The 26949-nt window shown below is 47.9% G+C and overlaps 1 protein-coding gene across 1 annotated transcript in view; it reads left to right on the top strand.

Annotated features, from left to right (window-relative positions):
• Positions 1-26949, top strand: part of TMEM178B (transmembrane protein 178B) — a 305165-nt gene that overhangs the window by 253606 nt on the left and 24610 nt on the right. The window contains exon 3 of the mRNA XM_039860967.1: positions 22895-23032. Coding sequence (XP_039716901.1) covers positions 22895-23032 — 138 coding nt within the window. The remainder of the gene's footprint in view (positions 1-22894; positions 23033-26949) is intronic.

Genomic DNA, 26949 nt, shown 5'->3' with positions numbered 1-26949 from the left:
TTCCAGCTGCCCATGAGGGGCGCGGCCCCTGTGGGGAGGGGGTGGTTGTCACTCACTCGCCTGTGATGGTGGGTGGGGGAGCGGACTCCTGCCTCAGGGACTCACCGGCTGTGATCTTGGGCCTGACGCTCCCTTTCTGGGTCTCATTTTTCTCTTCTGTGAGATGGGAATGATAACGGGAACGATTCCACGTCGTTGTGAAGCTCTGTGTGAGATCGTCTAACCAAATACTGAGCTCAGTGGCTGGAGCAAAGTGAGCCTCACTCATTATCGGCTTGTCTGTTGTTACGGAAAATTCTCCACCCTCACAGCCCCCAACCCCTGAGGAAAGAGGCAGTCACGGGGAGTTTTTGCAAATAGGAGTTTCTCCGGAAGGAGGACCAAAATGTCTGCCAGAACACACGTCTCCCTCGCTACTCTGTCCCTTGCCGTTGGCCGTGTGTCATTTGCACTCAGAGCCACCCTAAGAGGCAGCAGGGGAGGGTGTTTGTTGTCCTCATATGAGCTTCTTATGGTTGCCATACTAGTTGACCACAGACTGGGTGGCTTAAAACAACAGGAATTTATCGTCTCACAGTTCTGGAAGCCGGAAGTTCAAAACCAAGGTGTTGGCAAAGCCACACTCCTCTGCAGACTTTAGGGGACGGTCCTCCTTTGCCGCTCCCAGCTTCTGGTGGCTTCAGGCAGGCACTGATTGTGGCAGCGTCACTCCAGTCTCTGCCTCACTCTTCGCTTGGCCTTCTTCCCTGTGTCTCTGGGTGTCACATCTTCCTGTCCTTTCTCTTCTAAGGACCCAAGTCATCGGAGTTAGGGCGCACCCGAAATCCAGGATGGTCTCATCTCGAGATCCTTAATTACATCTGCAGAGACCTTATTTCAAAATAAGGTCATATGCACAGGTAGCAAGGCGAGAATTTGGGCATATCTTTTGAGGGGACACAATTTAACCCGCTACATCCATTTATATACAAGGAGATGAGGCTCCCATCTTTTCCAGGGTTGCATGGCTGCTTAGCAACAGAGCTGCCTTCTGTGTTGACTCTGAGCGCATCCAGTACCTCAAGGGCAAGGCTATGGGCGAAGTTCCTCTTGCAGCCTCTCCCGCAGCCTGCGGGTGCATGGTGCTTCTGTTAGGGCCCTTCCTGCCCTCCTCCTCTACATCTGACATGTTTCTGTGACGCTGTCTTGTCTCACTAGGGTGCTTGAGGACAGCCGGATCTGGAGGCTTCGCACCGTAACCACTTGGACACAGGAATTGCAGCTCCTGTGACAAATTGGTGCCATTTAGGCAACTGAGCCTTCGGCCGCTCGCTTCATACCTGTGGGCAGCCAGGTACCTGGTGTTTACACCAGGCCAGGCTAGGGCAGCGCCGCTGGCCACATATCCCTAGGGAAGAGGAGGGACCTCACCATTCTGGGGCCCTCCCCCAAGTCCAGAGACAAGGTCGTGATCTGTGTGTACAACTCACTTTAACCTTACCTGACCTTGACCGTTCGGACACATTTTTCCCTGAATGTAGAATGAGAAAAACACCCTCCCTAACTACCTTGCAGGCTGAGGAGCAAAGGAACGAGTTTATGTAAAAGCGCTTTAGTACAAGTGTGAGGATTAATTATACTGTCATCCTCCCACGTTCCCTGTCCCCCACCCCCAGAACCCAAAGCCGGACTCCGGAGAAGCTGGACGCTTTCCCTGGGGCGCGTCCTTACGCCTCTGCCCAGAGGCGAGGTGGCTCCCTCAGACCTTTCGGGGCCTGTCCTCCTCGGGCCTGGGGACTGTCTCAAAGGAGGAGGCCCAATGACCATGGCAGCAGGACGACGACTCCTACCGCTGTGGAACCTCTGGGTCTCCTTGGCGTGGGGATCGGGCTTCCTGGTGGTGTGAAGCAGCTGTGACAGCTCTACAGATAGATTTCCATTGGACTGCACGTGTCAGAGCGTCAACATGTCTGCGTTGCATTCAGTCCTCATTAAAATGGAGGCCCGTCGCCACCGGGTACAGAGGAGGTGTGCCGTATCATTTATCGTTGGTTTTTGTTTGTTTGTTTGTTTGTTTGTTTATCTGTTTTCCTAAAACTGGGCTGGTCAGGTTCAAATGACAGATAAAACTGCCACCCACCTCTCTCCACCCTGTCATTTTTTCCAGCTCACATCTGTTCACTGCACATTGTATGTTAAATGTTACATTACTTGAGTGTCAGAAGCTCTGAGTGGTACCCTCTGAAATCTGATTGGTCTGGCGTCCTGGCAGCTCGTAGGGGTTATTTCTGCTGCTTTCTGTCTCAGCAAGGTCGCTGGCTCGGGCTTCCATCTCTCCGCATGCCGGCCTCTTCTCTGTCTTGTGTTCCACGAAGCCCCTGTCCTGAGCTGTCGGGAGGTTCCCGCCTCCCTGCGTTTATTACCTTGTTCCCTGCCTTCTGTCTCAGCCAAGCTTTCAGTCCTCTCTCCCAGACGGGGCCAGAGATGGATGTGAGAAATGAGAACTCCACCTACCACTCAGGAATTCTAAAGACTTCTAACAGCGAACACAACTCGCTCAATCCCACATCACTTAGAGATCTGCGTCTAAGTGTATTAAGGTTATCATTGCACCAACGTTCTTACCCTGCTACTTTACATGCACGCTGGGTCAAAAGGACCGTGTTTCCATAATTTTAACTCTTGGAAGAACAGAGATGAGTTGAAGTGTATGTAGTATGCGAACAATTTCTACTTCATAAAATGCATCAGATTTTAATTAGGATGGGATAGAAGCAATTTGTGTGGGCAGACAGAGAGAGAGCTTTGTTTTCTAGTACTGGGCCTTCCATCCAATGTCATTTGTTGAAATAAAAATCCTATCATGAACTCCACGTGACTCAAATTCTGAAGTCACAGTGGGATTTGGCTACAATTTATACATTCCCAGAATTCATACCCTCAGGCTGCCTGAACTAGATATAAAATAGGATTGGTAGCCAGTTTCTCCATAATGAATTAGCAAAGAAAATGAAGTGCGTTCAGTGGGGATGGGAAAAGGAGAGACTATGATTTTATCACCTCTAGTTCCTTGAGTCTCTTAGCCAGAGATCACAGACTCTGGTCTGTGGGCCAAATCCAGCCCACCTGTTGGCTTATGCTTTGTCTCCTACACCTTCATGCTACAACGGTAGAGGTGAGTGGCACCAGAGACTATGGTGTGCAAAACCTAAAATATTTGCTCTCTGGCCCTTTACAGAAAAAGCTAGCTGACCTTTGCACTAAGCTGTTGGGTACTTCTGTGCTATGTAGCACCCATGGGTGAACTTCTTGGCAGTGACGGTCCCTGAAATGTTCAACTGGAACCATTCGAAAGGCTGCCCTGCTTGATGTCTGAACCAACCAAATAGAAACAAAAGAAACTGTACTGCATAGTCTGGAGCACAAAACACATACGGTCTGGTGTCACATAATCAGATCATATTAACTAAGATTGTTCTTTGCAAATGGTTTGCCGTCAGATCTACTTTGCACTGTTCTCCTCAGGAATGACAGCAGCACAATTAACAACGGCAGTAGTGCCTTAGCAGCAAGGGTCTCCAACGTTTATTGAATGCTTACAATACACTTTGAATATCTTACATATATTCAAACAAACAACCCTGGAAGGCAGGTGGCAGTGATGACCCATGTTACAGATGAGGAAACTGCAGACCAGAGAGAGTAGATAGCTCTTCTGTGTCATGCACTTGGAAGCATCGAGCTGGTTGGGACCCAGCCTGAAGCCCTAACCTGCATCGTGACCCTCCATTCACTGCGAGGGTCTTTTTTTCATGTTCATTGAAATGGGATTTAATCTGATTTCAGAGAATCATACAATTTTAGCATTGAAACTCCTTGATACTCCTCTAGCACCGTCTGCCTCATTTTGTCAGTAGTAATGAACGTTTGTATGATGCTTTAAAGTCAAAGAAGACATTCATATAGGTCTCTTATTTGATGCTCTTGCCAACCCCGTGATGTAGGCAGGTCTGCTTTTTGGAAGAGGAATGGAGGACCAGCAAGGACACAGGGTTCCCCGTAAGAGCCAGGCGTGCGTCTCATCCTTGAGTTTTCTGACTCTGAGGTTCATTGGATTTCCAAAAGGCCATGAACCAAAGATCCATTGATTTAATTTGTTCCAAAGTCACCTCGCTTGTTGTCAGCTGCACCAGAGCTAGAACAAGATAGAAAATACAGTCAGGTCCTTTATATCCACGGGTTCCACGTGTGTGAATTCAAGCAACCTCAGATTGAAAATATTCAATAAAAATGTTACGTTGTTGCTGACATGTACTGTATAGTTAGGCCTACAGTGGTTACATTTGTGCTGAACGTTTACAGACTTTTTTTCTTGTCATTATTCTCTAAACAATACAGTATAACAACTAGTTACATAGCATTTACATTTATTAAGCATTATAAGTAATCTTGAGATGCTTTAAAGTATGTAGGAGGCTGTGCCTAGGTTAGATGCACATAGTATGATGTTTTATTTATATAAAAGACGAGCATCCTCAGATTTTGGTATCTGCAGGGGGTCCTGGAATTAATCTCCCACAGATTCCAAGGGATGACTGTGGTTATCCTGGAATCTCTAAGCAAGACAGGGAAGCTAACAAGGAAAGTCTGATCACCTCCTCAGGGTAGCATGGGACATGAGGTCTCCAGGAGCTACAGGGTAACTGGTTTCTAGTGACAGCCGTGTATCCATTCATTCCACATTGATTGAATACAACATGCCAAGCATCGTATTCAAGCAGTGGTTTCCAACTTGGACGGCTTGTTGAAACAGACTGCTGGGCTCCATCACTGGAGGTTCCAGTCAGCAGGTCGGGGGCGGAGCCCGAGAATTTGCATTTCTAACAAGTTCCCAGGTTGGCAGGCTGCTACCAGGGACTATAGTTAGAGGCTTCAGACACAGCGATTAAACTAGAGATGGTTGGTGTTCCTGTCCTCAACGGAGCTTACACATGTGAGTGGATGAATGAATGAATGAATGAATGAATGAATGAAGAGTCTCATCGAGTAGACGGTCACTGAGGAAAGCTAGCATCACAATGCCGTGTGGGAAGACTACCAGAGGTCAGTATGGGAGGTGCAAGGAGCAGAGAGAAGAAGCCAATTCAGTCTGGCTGGGCACAGGAGGCTTTGCAGAGGAGGTGGCCACAGGTGGGCATGAAAGCCCAGGAGGCTTTATCCAGGCAGGAGAGGAGCAGCAGGCAAAAGGCCCAGGGGCAGGAGAGTGGGAGGCTGGAGAACCCAGGATGAGTTGGGGGGTGGTACCCACCGATCGGTATGATTGGCGTGAAAAGTGCATTTGTGGGCAAGAGATAGGGTCGGGGTGGGGGATAGTGAGGGACTAGAGCTTACGACAGGAGCCGATTGCGAAGGGCCTTGCACAACATGTGGAAGAGCTGGGGTTTCACCCTAATGGCAACGGGAGGCGCGGAAGAATTTCAAGCTGTGGAATGGTGTGGATGAGATGAGCACTGGAGAAAGATGCAGACCCTCCTGAGCTGGAATCTGCCACCGCATATCACTGCCCCGAGCAATGATAATGAGCCTATGAGAGAGAAGAGGGGGCAAGGCCACTTACTGAGTCTGACTCTTCTCAGCTACCATTTCGGACCTTCGCTAACCCGTTTTAGGCCATTTTTAAAAGTCATAAAATAGCTTTTGAGTGTCTGGGGAAGAAAGATGGAATGTTTGTTCTGATTCCATTTTGCCATGTGACCTTGGGCAAGTTACTTAGCCTCTCTGTGCTGCTGTTTACTTGTCTGCGAAGTGAGGCTGATAGTGGGTTGTCATGAGGACGATATGGGTTAGTATCAAGTAAAATGCCTCCGGGTACATCGTAAGCACTCTGCACAGGTTCGGTATTTTTCTTAATTTCTGTTAGGTGGCATTTTCTGCTTTCCCAGGAGAGACGATAAAGTTGGGTGTTTCTGTGTCATCACGCGTCTCTGTAATTAGCCCGTTTTCTTCGACAAAGAACAGCAAGAGTCTCTCCAGTACACAGATGTAAGTGCTTGTCCTCTTTGACTGTCTTTGTCTCTCTTTTTTTTTTTTTTTTAAGAAGTAATTTCATGGCTCATGCACTAGAGATTCCATCAGGAAAGCGGGTCCTCTCTATCAGGCAGATGATCGCCCCTGCTGGGCGTTCATTGGCAAATCACAGTTCTGTTAATCAACACGATGTGCAATTCAAGCTCTCAACTCCTTTCAAACTCACCCTTTCTCACTTGGGGTTCGAGTTGTGGCCTCTCTCCCCTTCTGAGCCCTGGGGACTCAGGCCACCCCTTCGTCCTTGCTCACTCCTGGGTCCAGCAGCGAGAAGGACATGGGCGTCGTGCCTGCCTCTCCCACACTTGCCTGTCTTGTGCATCCTTGTTCTGCTGCTTCCTACCTACCCCAACGGCCCCATCACCTACTTTCTGGAAAAGTTTCTGATTTCTCCACAGTGGAAAAAGGGACATGCGTTTCTATTCCGAGCACTTTGCTTTGACTTGGCTTCGTGGTCTTCAGCACGGCGTCTCGGTCTGTATAATGAGCCTCTCTCTGTGCTTCAGCTGACAGCCCCTAATAGCACTACTTTGCTAATGCAGCTGTGACAAATCCTACACAATGAAACCCCTTAACAGATGCTTCCCAAGTCAGGTCTCCAGTTCCTCCAGTTATCCCTCTCACCACTTCCCTTGAGACCGTGTCCTTGGGCATTTTCTTTTTTAAAAAACCAGGTGTGTCAATGAGTTGCGATAATCCCCCCAACCCTCAGGTGTCACCAGAGACCTAGAAATAGGCTCCAGAGGTGAAGTGACTTGTGAAGTCCTCAGCAGGGCCAGGTCTTAATCGAGACCTCCTGATGTTTCTTCTGACACTGGCTCTGAAAAGCACTTTGAAAAAAAATTAGGAGGGCTATGCCGTGCAATCTATTGTCACCCGTTACTAAGACTGTCATTAAAAATGAAGCGTCATGGTCACTGAACTGTACCCTTAAAAACGAGTAAGATGGTAAATTTTACGTTATGTATATGTCGCCACTTTTTTTTTTAAAAAAAGGCACGAAATTCTGACACATGCTACCAAGATGGTTGAAAATATTATGGTAAGTAAAATGAGCCAGACATGAAAGGGCAAATATTTTGTGATTCTATATAGAGTGGTCCCCCTTTACCCACAGTTTGTTACCCATGGTCAACTCTGGTCTGGAAATAGTAAATGGAAAATTCCAAAAATAAACAATTCAGAAGTTTTAAATAGTGTGCCGTGCTGAGTAACGTGACGAAATTTCTCACCATCCCGCTCCGTCCTGCCCAGGATGTGAATCACCGCTCTGCCCGGCGCGTCCGCGTCGTGTGAGCTCCCCACATGCTCGTCGCTTAGCAGTCATTGGGGTTATCGGAGCCCCCCAATGCTGCAGAGCTTCTTTTCAAGTAACCCGTGTTTTCCTTAGTGACGGCCTCGAAGCTCTTCGCATAGCTTTTACTACAGCACGTTGCTGTAATCGTTGTATTTCGTTATTAGTTCTTGTTGCTCTCTTACTGTGCCTAATTTATACGTTAAGCTTCATCGTAGGTGTATACGTATAGAAAAAAAAATAGTGCGTATTGGGTTTCGTACTGTCCGCGGTTTTAGGCATCCACATGGGATCTCAGAACATATGCCCTTCAGATGCGGGGGGGAATACTGTGTATGCTCCCTCGAGTTGTCGAATTCATAGAGACAGAAAGCAGAGGATGGTTGCCAGGGACCGTGGGGGAGGGGAGAATGAGCAATTAGCGTTTAATGGGTGTAGAGTTTCAGTTTGGGAAGATGCACAAATTTGGGAGATGGATGGTGGTCCTGGCTGCACAACAATGTGAATGTGCTGAATGCCACTGAATTGTACACTTAAAAACGGTTCCAATGGTAAATTTTATGTCACATATAAATATAAATAGAAGGGGAGGGGAAGAACCACGATGAAAACATTTTTAAAGTGCAAAATGAACATTGGGGGAAAGCAAAAATATAAAAATAACCTTCTCGAAAGCCCCATTTATTGATTCAAAGTCATTCTCTTAGCTTTGGGTTGTAAAAATGTATTGTGTAACTCGGGTTGTTCACAAAATGATCGTGTTTGGTATATTCAATTTAAAGGTAGAACTCAGACAGTTCACCCATTCATTCAGCACATTTATGGAGCCTAAAGGAGGCACAGTGCTCAGCACTGAGTAAAACAATCAATGCAAACCCACTAATTGAATTTAATTTAAAATGGTCGACATTTTTCTTACAAATAGCTCGACAAGCCATCGTACTTAAGGAATCCAGCATCTCTTGGCTCTTGTGGGTTTTATTGGCGAGTCTCTTTCAGGCTTTCAGGAGGAGACAGGCCCAGATTGTATCTGGTGATGAACTGTTGCTAAAAAGATACGAGAAAATGAAGCATGGAGGGAGCCATGTCCCTCGCCACACAGCGTCCCTGGGTCTCAGGGCTCCCAAGACTGAACTCTGTGGGAACAGTGTTATTTGGATGTTGGGCTGAGCTTGAGTTACCTGCCATTTCTGTTTGCCCCTCACATTCCTACATCCCTAAAGAGGATCAGTTGGGTCACCTGGTCATTTTTCAGTAAGATGCGACTCCATTGGGCAGGGTGTCCCTCTGAGTTGTCTCTGAAGCGTAAGGTTGTTATGACAATTAAATGAATTAATAAATGTGAAATCCTTAGAACAGTGCTTTATTCAGCACATGGTAAATGCCAAATAAATGCTGTCGTCATCATTAAGGAAGGTACAGGGTCAGACCTGGGGCGAGGGCCAGTTTGCAGGGACTTGGTATAAACTCTGACAATGTTCGGATGCTCTGCGTCAGCCTCATTCACATATAACTTGTCCAGCAGCCTGCTCTAAATGTGCCCGAGGTTTAGCATCAAGGCACATGCAGGAGCAGCCCGATCACCTCTTATATTTCTGCTTTCGAATCACAGGCCCATGAGATTTGCAGTGGCGTGAGTGGGTTGACAACGAAACTCACGCTGTTTATTGACATAAAAACTTTCACCTAGCCTACGCTTTTGGAGTCTAGAAAATGTTGGGTTTTATCTTATCCAAGCCTTTTGCTCAAGGGTATTTGGCTGGATTCAGATGAGAACATGGAAAGAACCCACTTTTCCAGCAGTGTGGGGTGTCCAGTGAGACTTGGAGTCCAGTTCCTCAATAGCTCATCTTCGCATTGTACCTAATACGCGTCATACATGATCCCCTCTAACCTCACGTTATGAGAGATTCTGTTACTAACTTCATTTTACAGATGGGGACACTGAGGCTTAGAGATGACCAACGTCATCAACATGACTAACAAGAGCCAGTGCTCAAACTCAGGCAGTCTGGCCCCAGACTCTTCTGGTTCTCAAAATTCAAAAAGTTTACTTTTAATTAAAAAGTGTCGCTGTAATCGGTGGTCTCCTGATCTTCTTTAGATGTTTGGAAGAATGCTCACCTTCATAATGTCACAAAGAAGCAGCACAGGGGCGAGCATTCTACTTCCATGTCATTTTGATCTTTCACGTTCAAAAACTGTCAGGTGGTAACCAAGAATAATCTGGAGCACTTTCCATGCGCCATGCAAGGGGTGCAGTTCAATGCGGTTTTCTGGTGTACCTCCTCTGACGTTCAGGATTTTACAGCTGATACACGCCTCCAGGGCATACATACATTTCTTATTTCTACTTGTCTATAGAAAACTAATTTCACATCACAGCATTTTCCCTGCCCCAATCATATGCGTCTGTAAATCTGTGGTCATTTTGAGTCATATCGATGCTACTTATGTTCCAATTCTCGAAAAGAGGCCTATGGAAAGATTGCCTAGTGCTCAAATGGCATAGGAGTCTTAAAATTTTGAAAAACTAAATCAATAAAATAAAGACTTCTATCATTATGCATTGTCAATCATGGACAGAGATGATGTAGAAAAAAAAAACCACTCTATTCTCTTGTAAGACCTTGGTTAGCTCCTGTTCCCTGGAATTTTCAGGCCGTCTTACCTAGAAGTAAAGCCACTGAGGTATTTAGCATGCAGCTGCTCACACTATTTCGTTGGGAGGCTGTCGATGAGGAAACCTGCTTTGCGATTGGGCTGTGGAAATCAAGTGCCCCAGAAAAGGACAACTTCTGGGTGGAGGATGCTGGAAAGAGCTGCTTGAACTTCCTCTATCCCGTACGCCTCAACTAAGCTCAATGACATTGTTTGTTGCTGTGTTTGTTTTTAAATGATGCTTTGAATATTTTCCTCTTTTGATTATAAAAGCAACAGATGTTTATTGTTGAGAATTTGGAAACCACAGAAAAGGATAAAGAAGAAGATAAAAATCACCCATAATCCTCTGTCCCCATTAACCTTTTGGTATATTTTCTTCTTTTTTTTTCTTGCTTGGTATATTGTATTTTTTTCTTGCTTATTATTATTATCACTAGTGTTTTTAATTATTATTATTAAATATCCAGGAGTACACAGAATATACAATTTTACATCTTGCTTTTTTCAAACTCATTTCATTTGTTTAAAAACATCATTTTATAGCCGCATAATAGCCCATAATGTGAGTATATCATAATTTATTTAACTATTTTCCAATTATTAGAATAGTTTACGTTGCTTTCAGTTTTCACAGTGGGATTTTTAATGTCTACAATCTACTTCTTATACAGAAAGATATGTTTGGTCAGCTTATAACATTTGGAAATTAATGCTTCACTGGAGAATATTTGCTAATCATTTTTATTTCTCAAACTAATTTACTATATAGAAATATGGAAATTTACATATAGAAAGCTAGTGCCTAGCTTTTCTTTTCTTTCTTTCTTTCTATCTATCTATCTATCTATCTATCTATCTATCTATCTATCTATCTCCACACACTTACAATTACACTAAGCTACTATAAATTTATATACTTTATATGACATCTCCTTAACATAGATATTATTTAACTTTGACAATCGAATGATTTCTGCAGAGTGCTAAAAGTTGAGTGAATTATATGTATGTGTTAGTATTTATTTGGGGTTTTGCCCCAGATCAAGTTAAACTGGTCATTTCCGTGGAAGATGATGAGCGAATCTTCCTTCTGAATATTAGGAGGACTCTGTGAAGGGTAAGAGTGAACTCGAGCCGGATGAGGAAGCACTGGGCATGCAGAGACGGAGCAGGTGCCTCTGCCCAGTGGACAGAGTAAGAGGCTAGGAGAGTGGAGAGCATTCTGGGAGGGGGATAAGCCACTCAGGGCGTCACAGCACAGAGAACGTGAAAGAGAGGAGAGAGAGGAGATGGTGCGGGTGATGAGGATCAGGCGTGAAGGGCCTGAAACGAGAGCCTCTCTGTGGTCTTTACGATGACGGACAGTGGGACGCCATCCACGGTTTGGGGCTCGGAGGTGGGAGAGTGAGTTTGGCTTTAGGAGACTTCGGCCGCAGAGCGTGGACTGGAGCAGAGAAGTCCTGGGGGGAAGGACTCTGGGGTGAGGCACGGGGAGCTGAAGACCCAGTGCTAACTGGACTCCCAGTAAGGGCTGGACGTCGCAGCCTACGTAAATTCTCTCATTTCTGGCCTGTACTGAGAGATGGGGAAACCAAGCCTCACCGAAGGCCACGTGCTGAGCCAGGCGTGACCCCTTATAGCGAAGCTCAGACTCATTTGGCCACACGGGGGTGGGGACGGGGCGAGGCGGGGGCCGGGAGGGAACGTGTGCATTGATTATCGTGGAGGCAAAACCCGGTGAACAGGGCAACCGGTCAGACGTGACGGGCCATGAAAGAGGGGGCTTCAGAATGCCGCGGGGGTCGGGGCACAGATGGTCGCGAGGAGTTCGTGCCATCGGCGTCAACAGAGGGGGCGCTCAGACAGTAGATGAGGAACGGAGTTGGGGTTTTAGAGGCTCCGAGTTAGTGCCCTCCGGGGACCACCTGTGATGACATGTTGAGAAAGCCACGAGACGTGTGGACCAGGAGAGAGCTCAGGAGAGAGGTCTGACCCGTTGATGTCGAGTGAATAGACATAGTATTAGTGGAAACTTAGCTCTGCTTTATATAGGTTGCAAATATATTTGAATGCAGCCAAAGTAGAATTGAATATTATAAATGCAGATACCTTTAAACTCTCCCCGTTCAATAAAGAGAATACTCTATTTAAATTTTGGGGGTGTCATATGTTCCCAGAGCCAGAAGGAGCCAGGTTTCAACTTCCTTCCAGTTCTAAGACTTTGAGTCTTGCCCCGTGTCCTCTGGCCCTGAGCCTTGTGAGCAGGCAGGACGGTGTGTTCCTTGTCTTTAACCTCAGGGACATCTAGACAACTCTGCCACTGGAGTCCCTGCTACTCACAGACCCATGAGGTCCAGCCCAGGATCCAGCAATGTTCCTCCCACCTCTGCATCTAAATCCTACAAGTACTGACGTCCTGGCTCTTTTCCTTTTCCCAGTGACAAGAACCATGTCCCCAGAAGACAGAAATGAATCTTGAGCTTGAGAATTGTTCTGTGCTGCTGGGTGGGAGGACCCAGGAAGTGTCATGACCTGATGAGCTAGTGTCAGATAAACAGCTTGGCTGCCATTGCTTTAGAAGTCATCTGAAGAGTAGAAAAGTCTGGGCATCAATGTATAAATATTTTGCTTTCAATATTTTATCCATCATGCTTAAAAAAAAAAAATTCATGAGCCATGTTTTTTTCTAACTTGGAGATAAATCAAACACACCAGGTTCCTTTGAGAGAACAACAGCAAAAAAGGTTTTGCCCAATGTTTCCTGTCGTGTTCTGGGTTTTCACGTATCTGCCAATGACCCTGGCTTTGCTGGAACAGGCTTCAGTAGCCTGCCACGAACAAAGACAACACCCAGGGCAGCGGGGAGAGAGGCACACGCTGGGCCACGGGGTGGGCATGCTTGTCTCTTACAGAACCTGACACAAAGTACACGGTAAACGTTTACTCGACAAAAGACCCCACAGCCAAACACTGGCAAAATTCGAAAGTGACTGACTACACATGAAGCATGAAAAATGCTTCTAATCACGTGAGACACTTCAAGCATAGAAAGCGAGCCCTACAAAGTGGAAAATATTTGAAAACATAAAAGTGAAGCCATTAGGCATCACTTTTCAACAAAACAAATCGAAAAAAGCTTTCTCATCGACTGCCTCTAAGTGAGTTACGTACTGTCACCAGTGCCTGGCACATAAGTGACGAATAAATGCCAGCTCCTTTCTGGCATTTGCTCACTGAACTTCTGGGAGAGACACTGTGAGCTCCTACTCATTCGTGTCTTTACTGGATGGAGCAGAGTCACTCCTTCATGAAATGGAGAGTTAGAGTCCCTGCCATGTATTAGATGCCGTGAGAGACACAATGAAGAAACAATGCCACCTCTGTTCTCCAAGCCGTTGATCGATTGCACGAGACATGGCGGACAGGCCGAGGCTTCGTGGGCTTGGGGCCATCTCGAAGGAAGGGCTGCTGTCTTGCTCATCTTTGTAGAACAATACCTGGCTGAGAGCAAGTGAGCAAATCACTGGTGACCGAATGAATGAGCGCAAAGCGAGAGGCCCACAAGGATGCTCCACGATGGGCGCTTCCTACAAAACGAGTGGTTCTGAGTGGAGCCCTGGAGAGATTCTCAGCGAGGGTGTTTGTCAACTGGAATCAGGGACTTTCCTGAGTTTGCGTGTGGGTCTGACCGTTTGGTTTGGATCAAATTCCGAGTAGGCGAGAGGGTGTTGTCTCTGGTGTTCAGGTTTATCCACTCTGCTTATTCATTCTCCTCTGCATAGAAATGGACTCAAGTCTCGCATACTTCAAAAAAAAAAAAAAAAGTCCTCGTCCCCCTGTGTTCCACCCTTCCAGCCCATTTCCCTGTTCTTTTCTACAGTCTACTTGAATGCATTATATTTAAAGTGACTTTTACTTCTTTCCACCCATTCATTCCTAGTTACTCAGTGAGATTGACTTCCACTAAAAGAGTCTTTGTCAAGGTCATGGGGGACCTCCTAGTTGACTCTCTGGTAAGCCTCCACGTGGGGAGAGACCGTGCCAATTTTATGAACCACTGCGTTCCCTGTTGCTAGCACAGTGCTTGCACACAGCTGGTGCTCAGGAAGTCTTCGATGAATGTTTTATGACGTGATGTCTTATTTGATCTCGGGAATATCAGCCGTCATTGGAACCCTTTCTCCCTCTCCCTCCCGTGATGTCTCCCATTGCCCGTCCCTCTTGGCCATCCATTCTCGTCCTCCTCTCCTCTCTCTTCTCATCGCTTAAATGCGGGTGTTCAAATTATGTCCGTAGCCACTTTTCATTCTCGCTTTTGTACACCTACCCTGGGAGAGCAGGCGCTCCATCCTGCAGCATTGACACGAGTCTCATATCAACATCTCAAGCACTAATCTCTTCCCCCGCCCCGCACTAGACACATACAGCCAGGGCCCTAAGGGACATCTCCACTTAGAGACCTATTAGGCGCTTAACAAACTTAACAGCTTCTCTCCTCTTACGAGATCTGTTCTTCTTGTCCTTCCTCCCGCACTCCCTCCAGATAAACAAACAAACAAACAAATAAACCCAAACAGAGAAGCAACACTCTGTGCCTCTTCTTTTGTTCTGTATCCTCGTCAATAATGTCACCATTTTCTCATCATCCAAGCCAGAAGCCTGACTTACCCCTCTCCCTTCTCACTCGACATTCAGTCCCCAATTCCTATCAGTTCTACCGCCGAAGAGAACTTAGCTTCTACTAAGTCGTAGCAAGTACTTGTTTCCACTTAACGTGTGCTGTACTTCTCCCTTGCTTTTCCCACCTGGGTGCACCTGCTCGGGTTCACATATATAACCTGCAGTGTAGGGATCATATGGAACACATAGGCTCGTGCATTATTTTTCATTTAGTTTTCTGTTATAAACTTTTCCTTGGTCATTGACATTCTTCAAAAGAGTAATTTAATAGCCAAATAATATTCTATTATCTTTTATCGAATGTTAACATCTCTCCTGGGGTTTGAAGTGACCTGAAATCCAAAAGGGACAGAGGAAAGGAAAGGGCACGGGCAGACTGAGGTCCCTGCCAAGACCCGCCTGTAGATCCTGGTGTTCAGATTCTGGCTGTGTGACCTTGATCAACTGAAATTCCCTTGCCTCGATTTCTGTGTCTACAAAATGACAGAAATAGCAGCTACCTTACAGAGCCATTGGGAGGCTGAATGGCCATCTTCTTCGTAAATTGCTCAGGACAATACCTGCACGTTGTAAATGCACAATAAATGTTCATCCCTATTTATCTTCCCCTTCTCCAGGCTTTTCAAATTCTTTGCCATCAACCACTTTTCAGGTGCCTGCAGCATTTTTTCTGGCAAGTACAGCACCCTCTAAGGTGCCGATGTGTTTTAAAGCTCCCAACTTTTGTTGCTTTGTGGGGGACACTCTGGGGGCCCATTCTTGCCAAGCCACCCTGATTTCTAGCCTCTGCACCCAGAGTAGCTGTCAGTGATACATGACATAGAGGAGGAACATGGGAGCTTCTCTGGGGCAGTACAGAGGATTATACTCGTCCAGCTCATCACTCACAGTAAGAAGACCCCTGGGACCAAGAACCGGCCGCCCAGTTGGGTCCACCCAGGTGTATCTAGTTGGCTGAGCCCCCGTTTCTTTTTGTCTTTCCCTCCTGCAGCTTCTGCTGTTGGCTTAGCAGAGCGGCTGCAGGGAGAAGGAGTCATCCTTGTGGATTTTTTGTTTTTTGTTTTTTGTTTTTGTTTTTTTTTTGGTTTGGGACTCTGCCTCGCAGTTCTGGGTTCTTCCCCCTTCTCCTTTCTTGTTTCCAGGCACTTGCTTTAGCTGCTGACCTACCTCTCATCGGGCGAGTACAGATTTTGCAGTTTGCCTTCCATTGTTTTGACGTGTGATTTGTATATGGCAGCATCGTATAACCTCCCTATTTATGGCAGCTCTTTAATCCGGAGGTAGGGTTGGGGAGGAGGAAACTTCCAGCCCATTATATGACCCAAAAATCATTTTTTAAATTTCTACAGCAACTACCCTCCCCCGTGATCTCTTCCTGATTTGGGGGGCAGTGCAGAAATATCTATGGGGTTCATAATCTGTGGGGTAGCATATGTGCTCATTAAACTTTATGGCAAGAAGCCTCCACGTTGCATGGTTCTGTGCGATCTGGACTTTGGACTTATGTTGATACTTTGTTTGCATATGATAAACAAATATGTTGAATTTTTAAATATTAGTTCACAATGGCTTTTAAAATCAAAATCATATTGGAGGAGAGAAATTGTCTTCAAATCACAGTGACATTTGAACGATTTGAATTGGGTTGAATTGGGTAGGTACAGCCTCACCCTATACTATTTTGTGGGGCACACAGTTTCAGTCATTGTTACAGCATGGGGCGATGATCTCATTTAGCAAACATTTATTGAGCACCTGCTCATGTCAGTCACATGAGAACAAAATAAATCAGACATCACCACAGCCCTGAACAAGCTCTCATTTATTGGAGGGAGAGAGACATAAATACTTGTAATACGACATGTTGACAGGAGTTACAGGAGCCCTGAGCACTGGACGCGTGTCTGCTAACATGCCCTGGAAGCCTCCTAGACATTCACTTGTCAGGAAAATCTTTACGGGTGACGAGAAGCTTGCCAGGTGGAGCGTGTGGGCAGCCATGTTGGCAGAGAGCACAGCGCCATCGGGGAAGAGGAAAGCACCAGGTCATTCAGGGAAGTGCAGAGTGTTGTCACTGCAGCCTGGGGGGCTTGGAGAAGGAGGGAGGAAAGAACCTTTGAGGAAGCGAAGCCCCAAAGTCAGGCATTTTCTCATGGAAATGGAAGAATGATTTTGTATCCACGTAAAAATAATTTCTTAAACATAACAGCGTTATCATCCTGAACCAACTTACACTCTAGAAGAAAGTTATAGGCAAAACTTCCTGTTAGCTACTTCTCTGTTGTGGTTTTCATTGACGAGATCACTGAAACCCTCCCAACAGAGCCGTAGCCTTGCCCATGCCTCTTCCTTCCAGATCAGTGTAGTGCTCACTGCGAGAGCCCAGGGTTCAAATAGCCTCTATGGCCAGCAGCACCTCTGCTATTAGCTGCTGTAGCCTCCAGCTGTTTTGGTCCTGGGAGGATGAGGCATCAACACTCCAGGGCAAAAGCATCTCAATTTTAATAAATAGAAAAATAGACTCTTCACCTTGGCCTCTGCAGCTATTTGAGAGGCACAGGAGAAGCCTGCTCCCCCTGGGCACCCAATTCTAAATTAAGGCCTATCTCCAACATGTTACTCAGTTTCTGCGTGCTCATGTACAGCAAATGCAAAAGATGTGGCATGTGAAGAAAAAGAGAACCACTTTAAGTGACTTCCATTTCTCCTTACACTTGCATAGATCAAGCTTCGTGTCAGGTACTACTCTAAGCATTTAATCCTTTTAATAACCCTTTGAAGTAAGTCCTGTCCTCCACTTACAAATATAGAAGGTGGACTGACTTGCTTGAGTTCCCGCAGCCAGTAAGTGGCAGAGCCAGGATTTGAACCCAGGCAGCCTGGTTCCAAGAATCTGTGCTTCCATCGCCATGTGTTGAATCTCTTGATGGTTACCCAGGATCCAGCTCCCCACTTCCTTCAGAGACGGTTGCCATGCGGTAATTTGGTCCTGGAATATTCCCTCTCCTTTGATCAACCTGTCCTGAGCTGATCCGATAGCCAGCGTGTTCATCGCAGACTCTCTCTCTCTACTTCTTACTCTCCAGGCTGACCCTTTGAGGCAAAAACTCTTGAGTTATGGCCCCATCATCTTGCTCTGCCCTCTAATTCCTGTGACCTTGAACCCCAAGGAACTGACTTATGAATGAATGTCTGGCTCCCAGGGCAGCTGACACCCTTCCACTGGCAATGTGCTTATATCTTACAGAAGGGAGAGGCTTCTGACCAACAAGGCTCACCCAGAGGTGCCCTGTGTGGCCAGCAGGGGAGGACCATGACCTTGCTGGTCACTCCACACTCTTGATGTTGGGGCCATTAAGAGAGTTTCTTCTCTCCCTCTGTCCAAGTCTTCACCATCACAGCAAGGTCTAACATATACTTACCCTCACTGTTCTCGTTTCTTTCTTTTTTTTTTTAAATCAAATTATCATTTTTTTTTCTGCGAGATCTTGAAAGAGCAAATAGAAAGATATTCAGAGCGCATATATATTTTTCTTCTCTAAGTGGTGTTTATTTAAATGCATATGCCTTGGTTTCCCGTGTAGAGTTGCAAGCAATACCTTTCAATTTAAATGTTAATAGCAGTGTAAACTTCAAAATCAAAATTTTTCCATGAGGGAGAACTGCTTTTTTTGGTTCTATTTAATGGTTCTCCTTGCCTTTCCTCCTCCACCCCGCCCCCCTTGTCATCAACCCCTTCTGCCCACTCCTCTCCACTGTGCTGAACTAAATGCTATTGCTAAAAAGTTTAGAATGAACCTTTTTCATTTCGAAAATTTGAATGTTAAACGTTAGGTCATGGAATACAGATAATGGGCTCAAACCCAACATGACGCATAAGAATATTTTTCTTTATCTCAGCTTTAGCCTCAGAGGCCACCTCTCCGTTCCAGCTTCTTTCCAAGGGGATTATTCTTAGGCTTACCATGCATAATATTTTCCCAAAGCTTCAGAGAGATGTGTTAGTTTTCCTTTTCCTTCCCTTCCCTTCTCTTCTCTTTCTTTCCTTTTTTTTTTTTTTTTTTTTCCTAAAGAGGCAGAAAGAAATGGGAAAAGAAATACGAGTGATATAAGTACCTGGATACAAAGTATTCCTGGGGGCACAGCGAGCCGTCACAAAGACTAGAAAAGGCAGTTTCTCGTTGAACACTCAGGCTGCCTCCACACCTTGGTTATTGTAAATGATGCTGAGGTGGTGTGTATATACAATGTAATATTACTCAGCCACGTAAAAGGATGAAATCTTGCCATCTGCAGCAACATGGAAGGACCCAGAGGGTATTGTGCTGAGTGGAGTAAGTCAGACGGAGAAAGACAAATGCCATGTGATTTCACTTGTATGTGGGATCTAAAGAACAGAATAGATAGATGAATGAACAAAGTAGAAACAAACTCATAGATACAGAGAACATTTTGATGGTTGCCAGAGGGGAGGGGTTTGGGGATGAGTGAAAAAGGGGTCAGGGATTAAGAGGCACAAATTGGTAGTTACAAAATAGTCACGGGGATGTTAAAGTACAGCATAGGGAATATAGTCGATATTGTCATAACTATGTGCAGTGTCAGAGATGCTAGATTTATCAGGTGATCACTTCATAAGTTATACGAATGTCTAATCACTGTGCCGTACACTGAAACTAATATAATATTGTATGTCAACTGTAATTGAAAAATAAAAAATTATTTTGAAAAAAGAAAAGGCAGTTCCTTCTAAAGGGGTCACATTGACCGTCGGGTAACCCCCATGGGCAGGAGTGGGGCCATCTCATGTGGGTCATTCCACAGGCAGAGTGACCCTTGGGGATTTACTCAAGTGTAAACAAAAAGCAACAGAGATTTAAAGACAATGAAAATAATATATAATGCCTTTCAGTTCAGATACAGAACAGATACCTTGCTGAAGGCCTCATGGACTAAATTTTATGTCTGAATGTAAATCTGGCTTTATCTTTCTTTTCTTTATTTTCTCTTTCCTTCATTTCCTCACCAGTTATTTTTATCCTATTGTACTGTGTGTGGTCTGTAAGCCTCCTTACATCTTTTTTTTGGAACAGGATAGGACTGTTAATACATAAATGATATGAATTTCAGTGATTTTGATTCTGTTATTTTTGTTTGCCACATAGTTCCATTCAATAGTATCCTGTTCTTATTTCACGGAGGCAAACTGTGTTTCTTCTCTTATCTCTCTGGGAATATTAATAATACTTTTAATCATAATTTTAAATTTTTCTTCTCCCTGCTCAGTGTTTTCTCAGGTTCTTTTTCTTCCAGGTTATAGGCTTTTCTCAGATATCTGGTGGGTGGTTGTCTGGTTGGGGTGCTCGAGAGCTGCCTGGAAGCCTGAGCGAGTGGGTGGGCCTCCTTGGAGAGTGGTCAGAGGAGCTGCTTGCAGGGCACCCCCGGTGTCAGCATGTCCAAGTGTGTCCCCTTGTGCTGGTCTTCACTAGAAAGACTTCTCCCAGCCTCCAGGCCGGAGGGCGGAGGCCAGGCAGCCAGCTTCTGGGAGCCAGGCAGAGGAGGGCGGGGGCCTGGAGGATAAGCTCGCAACATTCTATACGCGCATAGCCATGTAACCACCCTGCAGGTGATGGCCCTCGGCTATGCGGACCAGCCAGCCCTCACCTGAGCTTGTCGACCCCTGTCCTAAGTGCTCCCACTCCAGCCCTGGGGCCAGGACGTGGGGGTGCCTGGGAGTGGCTGAGGAGATCTGGAAATCTAGTTCCGTCTCAAACAGCTTCCACCAAATCTTCTTTTTATATCCCTCCCCGCTAACTACCTGGCTCGTAGGGACCTGCTGGGCCAGTTCGTGAGGCTCTGGGGATTGGGCAGACTGGCCTTAGGTTTGGCTCTCTCTGTGGGCCAGTCACACTGCCCATCGGCTTTGCAGTTTCCCATCTTTTGCTGTCATCCGCGTTCCTGCCACCCCCCCCATCCTTGTAAATTTCTCTTTTTTAAAAAAAATCTCTTCACTGTAGTTCTGGCTTTGGCTTTATTTGAGAGGAAGGAATGCATTTATTCAACCTGTCAGGATAACCCAGTAGGTATTTAATTACATTATTAATTTTATTTTCCCACTCAGTAACCCAACTCATTCTTCTTTTAGTTCACCGGTTTAGACTGTTTATCGATTAATTATTTAACTTCTTTGGCTCTTGCTTTTCTTATCCGTAAAATAGGAGTATTTCTTGTCCCAGCTCCCTTCCAAGTTGTCGCCGCAGCTGCTCTGAGTTACCACACAGGCCTGAGGACAAATAACCAGCTGTACAATTTCTGTGGCTCTGGCAAAGTCCGGCTCACAGGGTGACAGTGAATATCCTCCTGGGGCGGTGACAATACTCAGGCCCAACCTCTGGTTTTCACCCTTCTTTCCACATCATCAGTTGACGTAGCCCTTTGAGAGTCAGCAGAGTGCACGTGATCTGTGTTAGAGGCCACAGCCAGTCCCCAGCCTGTGACACTGATAACCGTTGTCGGTCTTGGAACTTTTAGGAGGGGAATTATCCTCTCCATTTCTCTTTCTGCCTTTTCCTGTTTTCTTCTAAGTAGAACACCTCGCTTTCCTCCTCTGGTGAATACCTTCCCTCTCTCTCTGACTTGCATTTCCCTTTTCCTGCCCAGCCCACTTTCCTTTCCTTGGCCCAAGAGGACCCACCTTACGTGACACATTATTCACTTATTCCCCCAAGCGGTACCTTGGCTCCCATGGGTCTGCAGAGCCTGGGGGACCAGTCAGGCCTTCCAGCGAGCACGGCCAAGTGCAGCAGAGAGGGGTTCTATGGCTTCAGCAGGGTTGTCTGTCTCTAGAACTGCCGAAGGGGCCAAGGTTTCCCCAAGAAACCCCCCATTCTCTGAAAAGGGAACCCGTGGTGTCCCAGAGGCATAGACGAGAACTGCCGTGGCCTACTTCAGGGCCTACGAACCTCCCCTCCACCCTCACTTCTCCCTTCCCGTGAGAGAAGGCAATGCCCATGGGGTCCTCCAGGCTTCTCTGGCAGTGTCCCCCAGGTAGAGACCGGGGCAGTGGCGTCACTCTTGTTCGGATGCCTATTGGAGGGACTGAGGCTATCTGATAGGCTCAGATGTAGATAGGTGGACACCCCTCCTCCCACCCCACGGATGACACAGGTGGACAGGGAGCTAGCTGCTGGTGGGTGGGTGCTGGGGCAGGGTGGGAGGGGTCCATGACAAGTGGGTGGAGTGTCACCCAGGAGGAATAAGAAGGCTGGATGCCAGGGAAGCAGTGTGAGGCAGGTGGGGTGGGGGATGCATCGGAGGGCCGTGGAGTAGCCAGGAGGGAAGCTGACCAAGACAGGACAGCAGCTCTGCCCTCTGCCCTCTGCTAAAAATACTTCCCTTCCCGACAGACCTCCTCCCCGCTGGGGTCATGCTGGACTTTGTTTGGTAGGGTCAGTGAGGCCTGGAGCAGGGAAGGGCCTGACCCAGAAAGCTGAGCTGACCTGGGGTCCAGGGGACCGGGGGTGTCACTTGGGGGCTCAGTCTGAGAGCAGGAAGTGTGGCTCCCCACCCGGCAACACCACATGCAGGGAAAGCTGGGGCCTGGTTGCTGGCTTGGCGGTGAAGGAACTGGGAGCTACAGGCAGCTTCCTCTCACCCCGGGCCTTCTGGAGGGACCAGCAAACCCTAGAGCGAAGGGAGGGAGACCTTAGCAGTTGCAGCCAGACTGCCCAGACCCCACCCAGCTGAGAGGTCAGCACCTGGGAGCCATGCAGATCCGGGTTGGATGCCAGAATCTGCCACTCACTTGGCGTATGGCTTGCGGCAAGTTGCTCCATTTTTCAAATAGGAATAAAGACGGTGCCTGTCTCAGAAGGTTGAGATAGAGGCTTGGGAAGGACAGCCCTGCACCTGGCACAAAAGACGCGTACAAGAAATGATGACCGTTATGATGCCACCTTCTCCCTGTACTCGGGAACCAAGCTGTCCGGGCAGGTTTTGCACACAAGGACACAGTCGTCATCCGGGCTCTCTGCTCCGTGGAGGCAGCGTGGCTGTACCCGCCTCTCTGAGAGGGACAGGCTGGCTTCCTGCCCCTGCAGTGCGCGCCCTTTCCCCTCTGCCCGGGGTCGGGGTGCATCCTGACCCCGAGTTCCAGGCTCTAATGGTAACCGTGTCCCTCCTGCTCCCCCACAGACCTGCGCAGGATGACGGCCGGCTTCATGGGCATGGCGGTGGCCATCATCCTTTTCGGCTGGATCATCGGCGTGCTGGGCTGCTGCTGGGACCGAGGCCTTATGCAGTACGTGGCAGGGCTGCTCTTCCTCATGGGAGGTAAGGCCGCAGGCTTGGGGGCCGTGGGGGCGGAAAGGTCCCGGTTACTAGGTTCTGGGAGAATGGCCAGGTGCCCAGAAGCTGAAGGCCACGATTCGGGCAGGGTTCTGCTCACCGACTCATTCATTCATTCATCAAAGGGTTTTTGAGTTCCTCTTAACCACTCCCCACTGTGCCAGCTGCTGGGGGTGCAAAGGCTGATAAGGCGTGGTCCTTACCTCGGGGCTCTGCCTGCCTGGCGTGGGAGGGACGGTGTGGCTGTGGCATTGGGAGACGCATCAGACCTGGAGGGAGCGTGAACCCGGATACTTGGGCATTTTATACACAGACCAGACTTCAGAATGGGGGGCCGTCATGTCCGTCTCTCACCCTCTGTCATTACCATGGCCACAGGACCTATCTGGGCCTCATAAGGGATTGTGGGTACAGAGAACTGGGTGGTTCTGCAGGAACAGGCCACCGTCTGTGGGACGTAAACGCGACTCCGCGGTCTGCATGTGCCCTTTTCTCCCAGAAGAGCTAAAACGTGCTTTTTGGTCTCTGGCGTGGGTCTCGATTCAGAGGCGACGCTAGCCATTGGGCGTGCCCACCGCAGCCTGAGGAAAGTGGCCGCCGCATGTGCGGAGCTGGTTGGCGGGGAGCTGGGCCTGGAAAGAGGGAGTGAGAAGTGTTTCTGGAGAGAGAGGGAGGTGAGTTCTGCCCACGGACACACGTGCCAGTGAGGCGTCAGGCGCCATGCGCACGTGCCCAGCTCAGGCCCCTCTGGTGACAAATTGGCTCTGGGTTTCTGAGCGGAGGCGGGAGCTGAGGAGTGGGTCAGGCTGGGGAGCGGAGGGGGCTGTCCCTCCAGGTGTGCAGAGCTCCCTGAGGCCTGGCGAGCCGAGGGCTGGGCGAGGAAGAGAGTGACAGAATCTGTCGGGGGCCTGACGGTTGGGTCCCACCCCAGTGCTCGCTCGTGACAGAGGCCGGCGGAGGGAGTGCCCGGGTGGCTCTCTCTGGCACTCCCCACACCCCTCCTCTGGTGTCCCGCAAAACCTGCCCTGCCGACCTTTTCCATCCCTCAGAGTCCTCTCCGGCGACACGAGGGGTCAGCTCGATCTCCACAGTCTCAGTAGCAGCAGAAGCCTTTCCGTCTCCACCTCCCAGTCCAAACTTTGCGTGGACCCCGAAATGTAAAAAGCTAAAAGCGGAGGTGCTCTGTTTTTGCGAGTGTTCTCGCTCGGGCTCGTGGTTTTCCAGACAGGCTCCAGCAACCCGGGCTTTCCGAGGCCCTGGAGAGGCCCCCCGGGGAATGCAAGCAAAGCTGAGTGAACAGGTCGCTGTGGGCCGAGCAGGAGCCCGGGAGCTTGGGGAGCGGACACGCCGTCATCCCCCCCTTTGAGGTGTCCGCAGCTCCCCACACACTCTCATCTCCCCCTCTCTCCAGGCCAGGTACGTGGCTCACCTCCGTCCAGGTGCTAAGTCTCCAGGACGTTTCGACTCTGACAGCTCCCTTCTGGGCTGCTGATGTTAGCTTCTGGAGACAGAGGGGGACCACTAGTGTCCTTTCCAATGGCCGTGGGGTCCAGATGCCCCGAGCAGTGCCATCTGCTGAGCCCAGGAGCTGCTTAGCTAGGAGCTGGGGAGGAGCAGACTCAGGACGGAAGCTGTGCTTCCACAACCCCTGCTGTGCTGAGGGGGGACACTGAGAGGTGGGGGTGTCAACCCAGAAGTGATGCCTTGGCCTAAAGAACTCTGTGTGTCCAAAAGAGACATTTCAGCACCAGCCCCTCCCAGAACCTGACCAGTTCCCGCCCTCCAGGAGTTAACCTCCTAGGCTTGACCTGTTGAAGAACTTGGAGAGGCAGCTACCTATGACAGCCACCTCATGGACACAGCAAAACAATCATTCACTCAAACTACCGGTATTTACAGCAAAGCAGAACAAAAAGGTCTACAGCCTTAGCTTTCACCCAGAGTGGATGTTAGGCTTCTGTAACTGAGCACAGACAGACAGGTGCCCAAAGGGTTAGATCGAGTGACAAGAGAGATCAGCCGGGGTCTAACAGCAGCAAGCATGTGGTGAGCAGGTGGAGAAGGAGGTGTCAGCAAGAATGAAAAAGGCAAATTTGGGGTCCAGCGTCTAAATAGGTGAAACTACCAGGGCCAAAATAAAAATGGAAAGATGCCATGAACCACCTCGTCTCTGTTCCAACATGACGGAGGATGGTCCACACCGGGCACTCCTCTGCCCCAGATTCAACTATTTCCTCGGGCTAAAGAGAGGGCACCCCGCAACTTGTGAAATAACTAGCAACCAATTGTTTAATTAACACTCAACCCAGAGTTGGCAATTAATGAAGTCGGGCAGCTGTGTCAAGCCAGGAGGCTGGGGGAGGTGGGTGGGACCCAGTGTTCCCCTCGGCAGGGCCTCCAGGGGAGAATCTAGTCCGAACTGGCACAGCACCATTCGGGTACCAGCAACTGCCAGAGACAAGCGTCTTGATGAATCATCCGTGGTATTCGGAAGTGCAGGAACGGGATGACATGGGGCGGGGCGGGGGTTGTGGGGGGCAGCATGGCGAGGGAGCATGTGACTGCTACGGTGACTTGTAATTCACTCGCTGGGTGAACCTCAGAGCCGCCTCGTGCACACAGCGCCTTCCCTGCCAGCGCCCCGTGGCCGGCTTTCTCAGACTCCAGCCTCAGAGAGAGCTTCCTTGCCCTCCCGATGTAATGAAGCCATCCCGCCACTCTCTCTGCTTAATTTAATTTTCTGCAGGACACTCTTAACTTTCTGTGATGTTGCTGCTGTTGTGTCTTGGTTTCAGTTAAAATTTTTAGCAGCATACAACAAACATTTACTATCTCGCAGCTTCTGTAGATCAGAATTCCAGGCCCGGCTTAATTCGGTTCTCAGAGAACTGTCATCAGGATGCCGGATGGGGCCGGGGTCTCATCTGAGGCCCAGGTCCTCTCCCAAGACCATGATGTCGTCAGAATTCCTCTCCTTGCAGCTGCGGGACTCAGAAGTTTGCTTATTCGAGGCCAACAGGACAGAGCCTCTGACTTCTTCCATCTCTGACCTTCAGATCCCTTTCGTTCTAAGACTTTATTTTTTAGAAAAGTTTTAGGTTTATAGAAACCTTAAGCAGATGGTACAGAGTTCCCATACTACCCTCTGACCCTGCACACAACTTTCCCTATTATTAATATCTTCTGTTAGCAGGGTACACTTGTTACAATTAACGAATACATATTGGTACGTTGTTATTAACGAATGTCCATAGTTTATTCAGATTCTTAGTGTTTATCCGATGTCCTATTTCTGCTCTAGGACCCCAAATAGGATCCCCCATTGCATTAAGCTGTCACGTCTCCTCAGGCTTTTCCTACTGTGACAGTTTCTCAGACTTTGCTTAATTTTGACGACCTCGGTAGTTTTGAGGAGTGCCGGTCATTCACACTGTAGGCTGGTCATCTGTTGGAATGCATGTGAGGTTTTTCTCGTGAGTAGACTGGATTATGGGGTTTTTTTTGTTTTTTGTTTTTTGATTAGTTTGTCCTTTTTATTCCTTAGATTCCACATATAAGTGAAATCATATAGTGTTTATCTTTCCCTGTCTGACTTAAACACCTTCTAGAAGACCCAGGATATACAACCAAGGATAATTTATCCAGGGTTATGGGTTTTGGGGAGGAAGATTACACGGGTCAAGTGCCATTTTCATCGCATTATTTCAAGGGTATCGCCGTGATTTACTACTGTTGATGTTGACCTTGACCACCTGGCTGAAGTAGTGGGTGTTGGTTACTCTTTCTTCCCCATTCCCAGACTGTCCCCTTTGGAAGGAAGTCACTGGGCACAGCGGAGATTCAGGCTCTCTCTCTTTTAGGATGGAGTTTCTATATAAAGTATTTGAAATTCTTCTACACGG

Source organism: Pteropus medius, unplaced genomic scaffold, assembly GCF_902729225.1.
Source record: "Pteropus medius unplaced genomic scaffold, Ma_sr-lr_union100, whole genome shotgun sequence".
Taxonomy (NCBI): Eukaryota; Metazoa; Chordata; class Mammalia; order Chiroptera; family Pteropodidae; genus Pteropus; species Pteropus medius.
The sequence above is the reverse complement of the archived record's forward strand: the minus strand, read 5'-3'. Positions and strand labels throughout refer to the sequence as shown.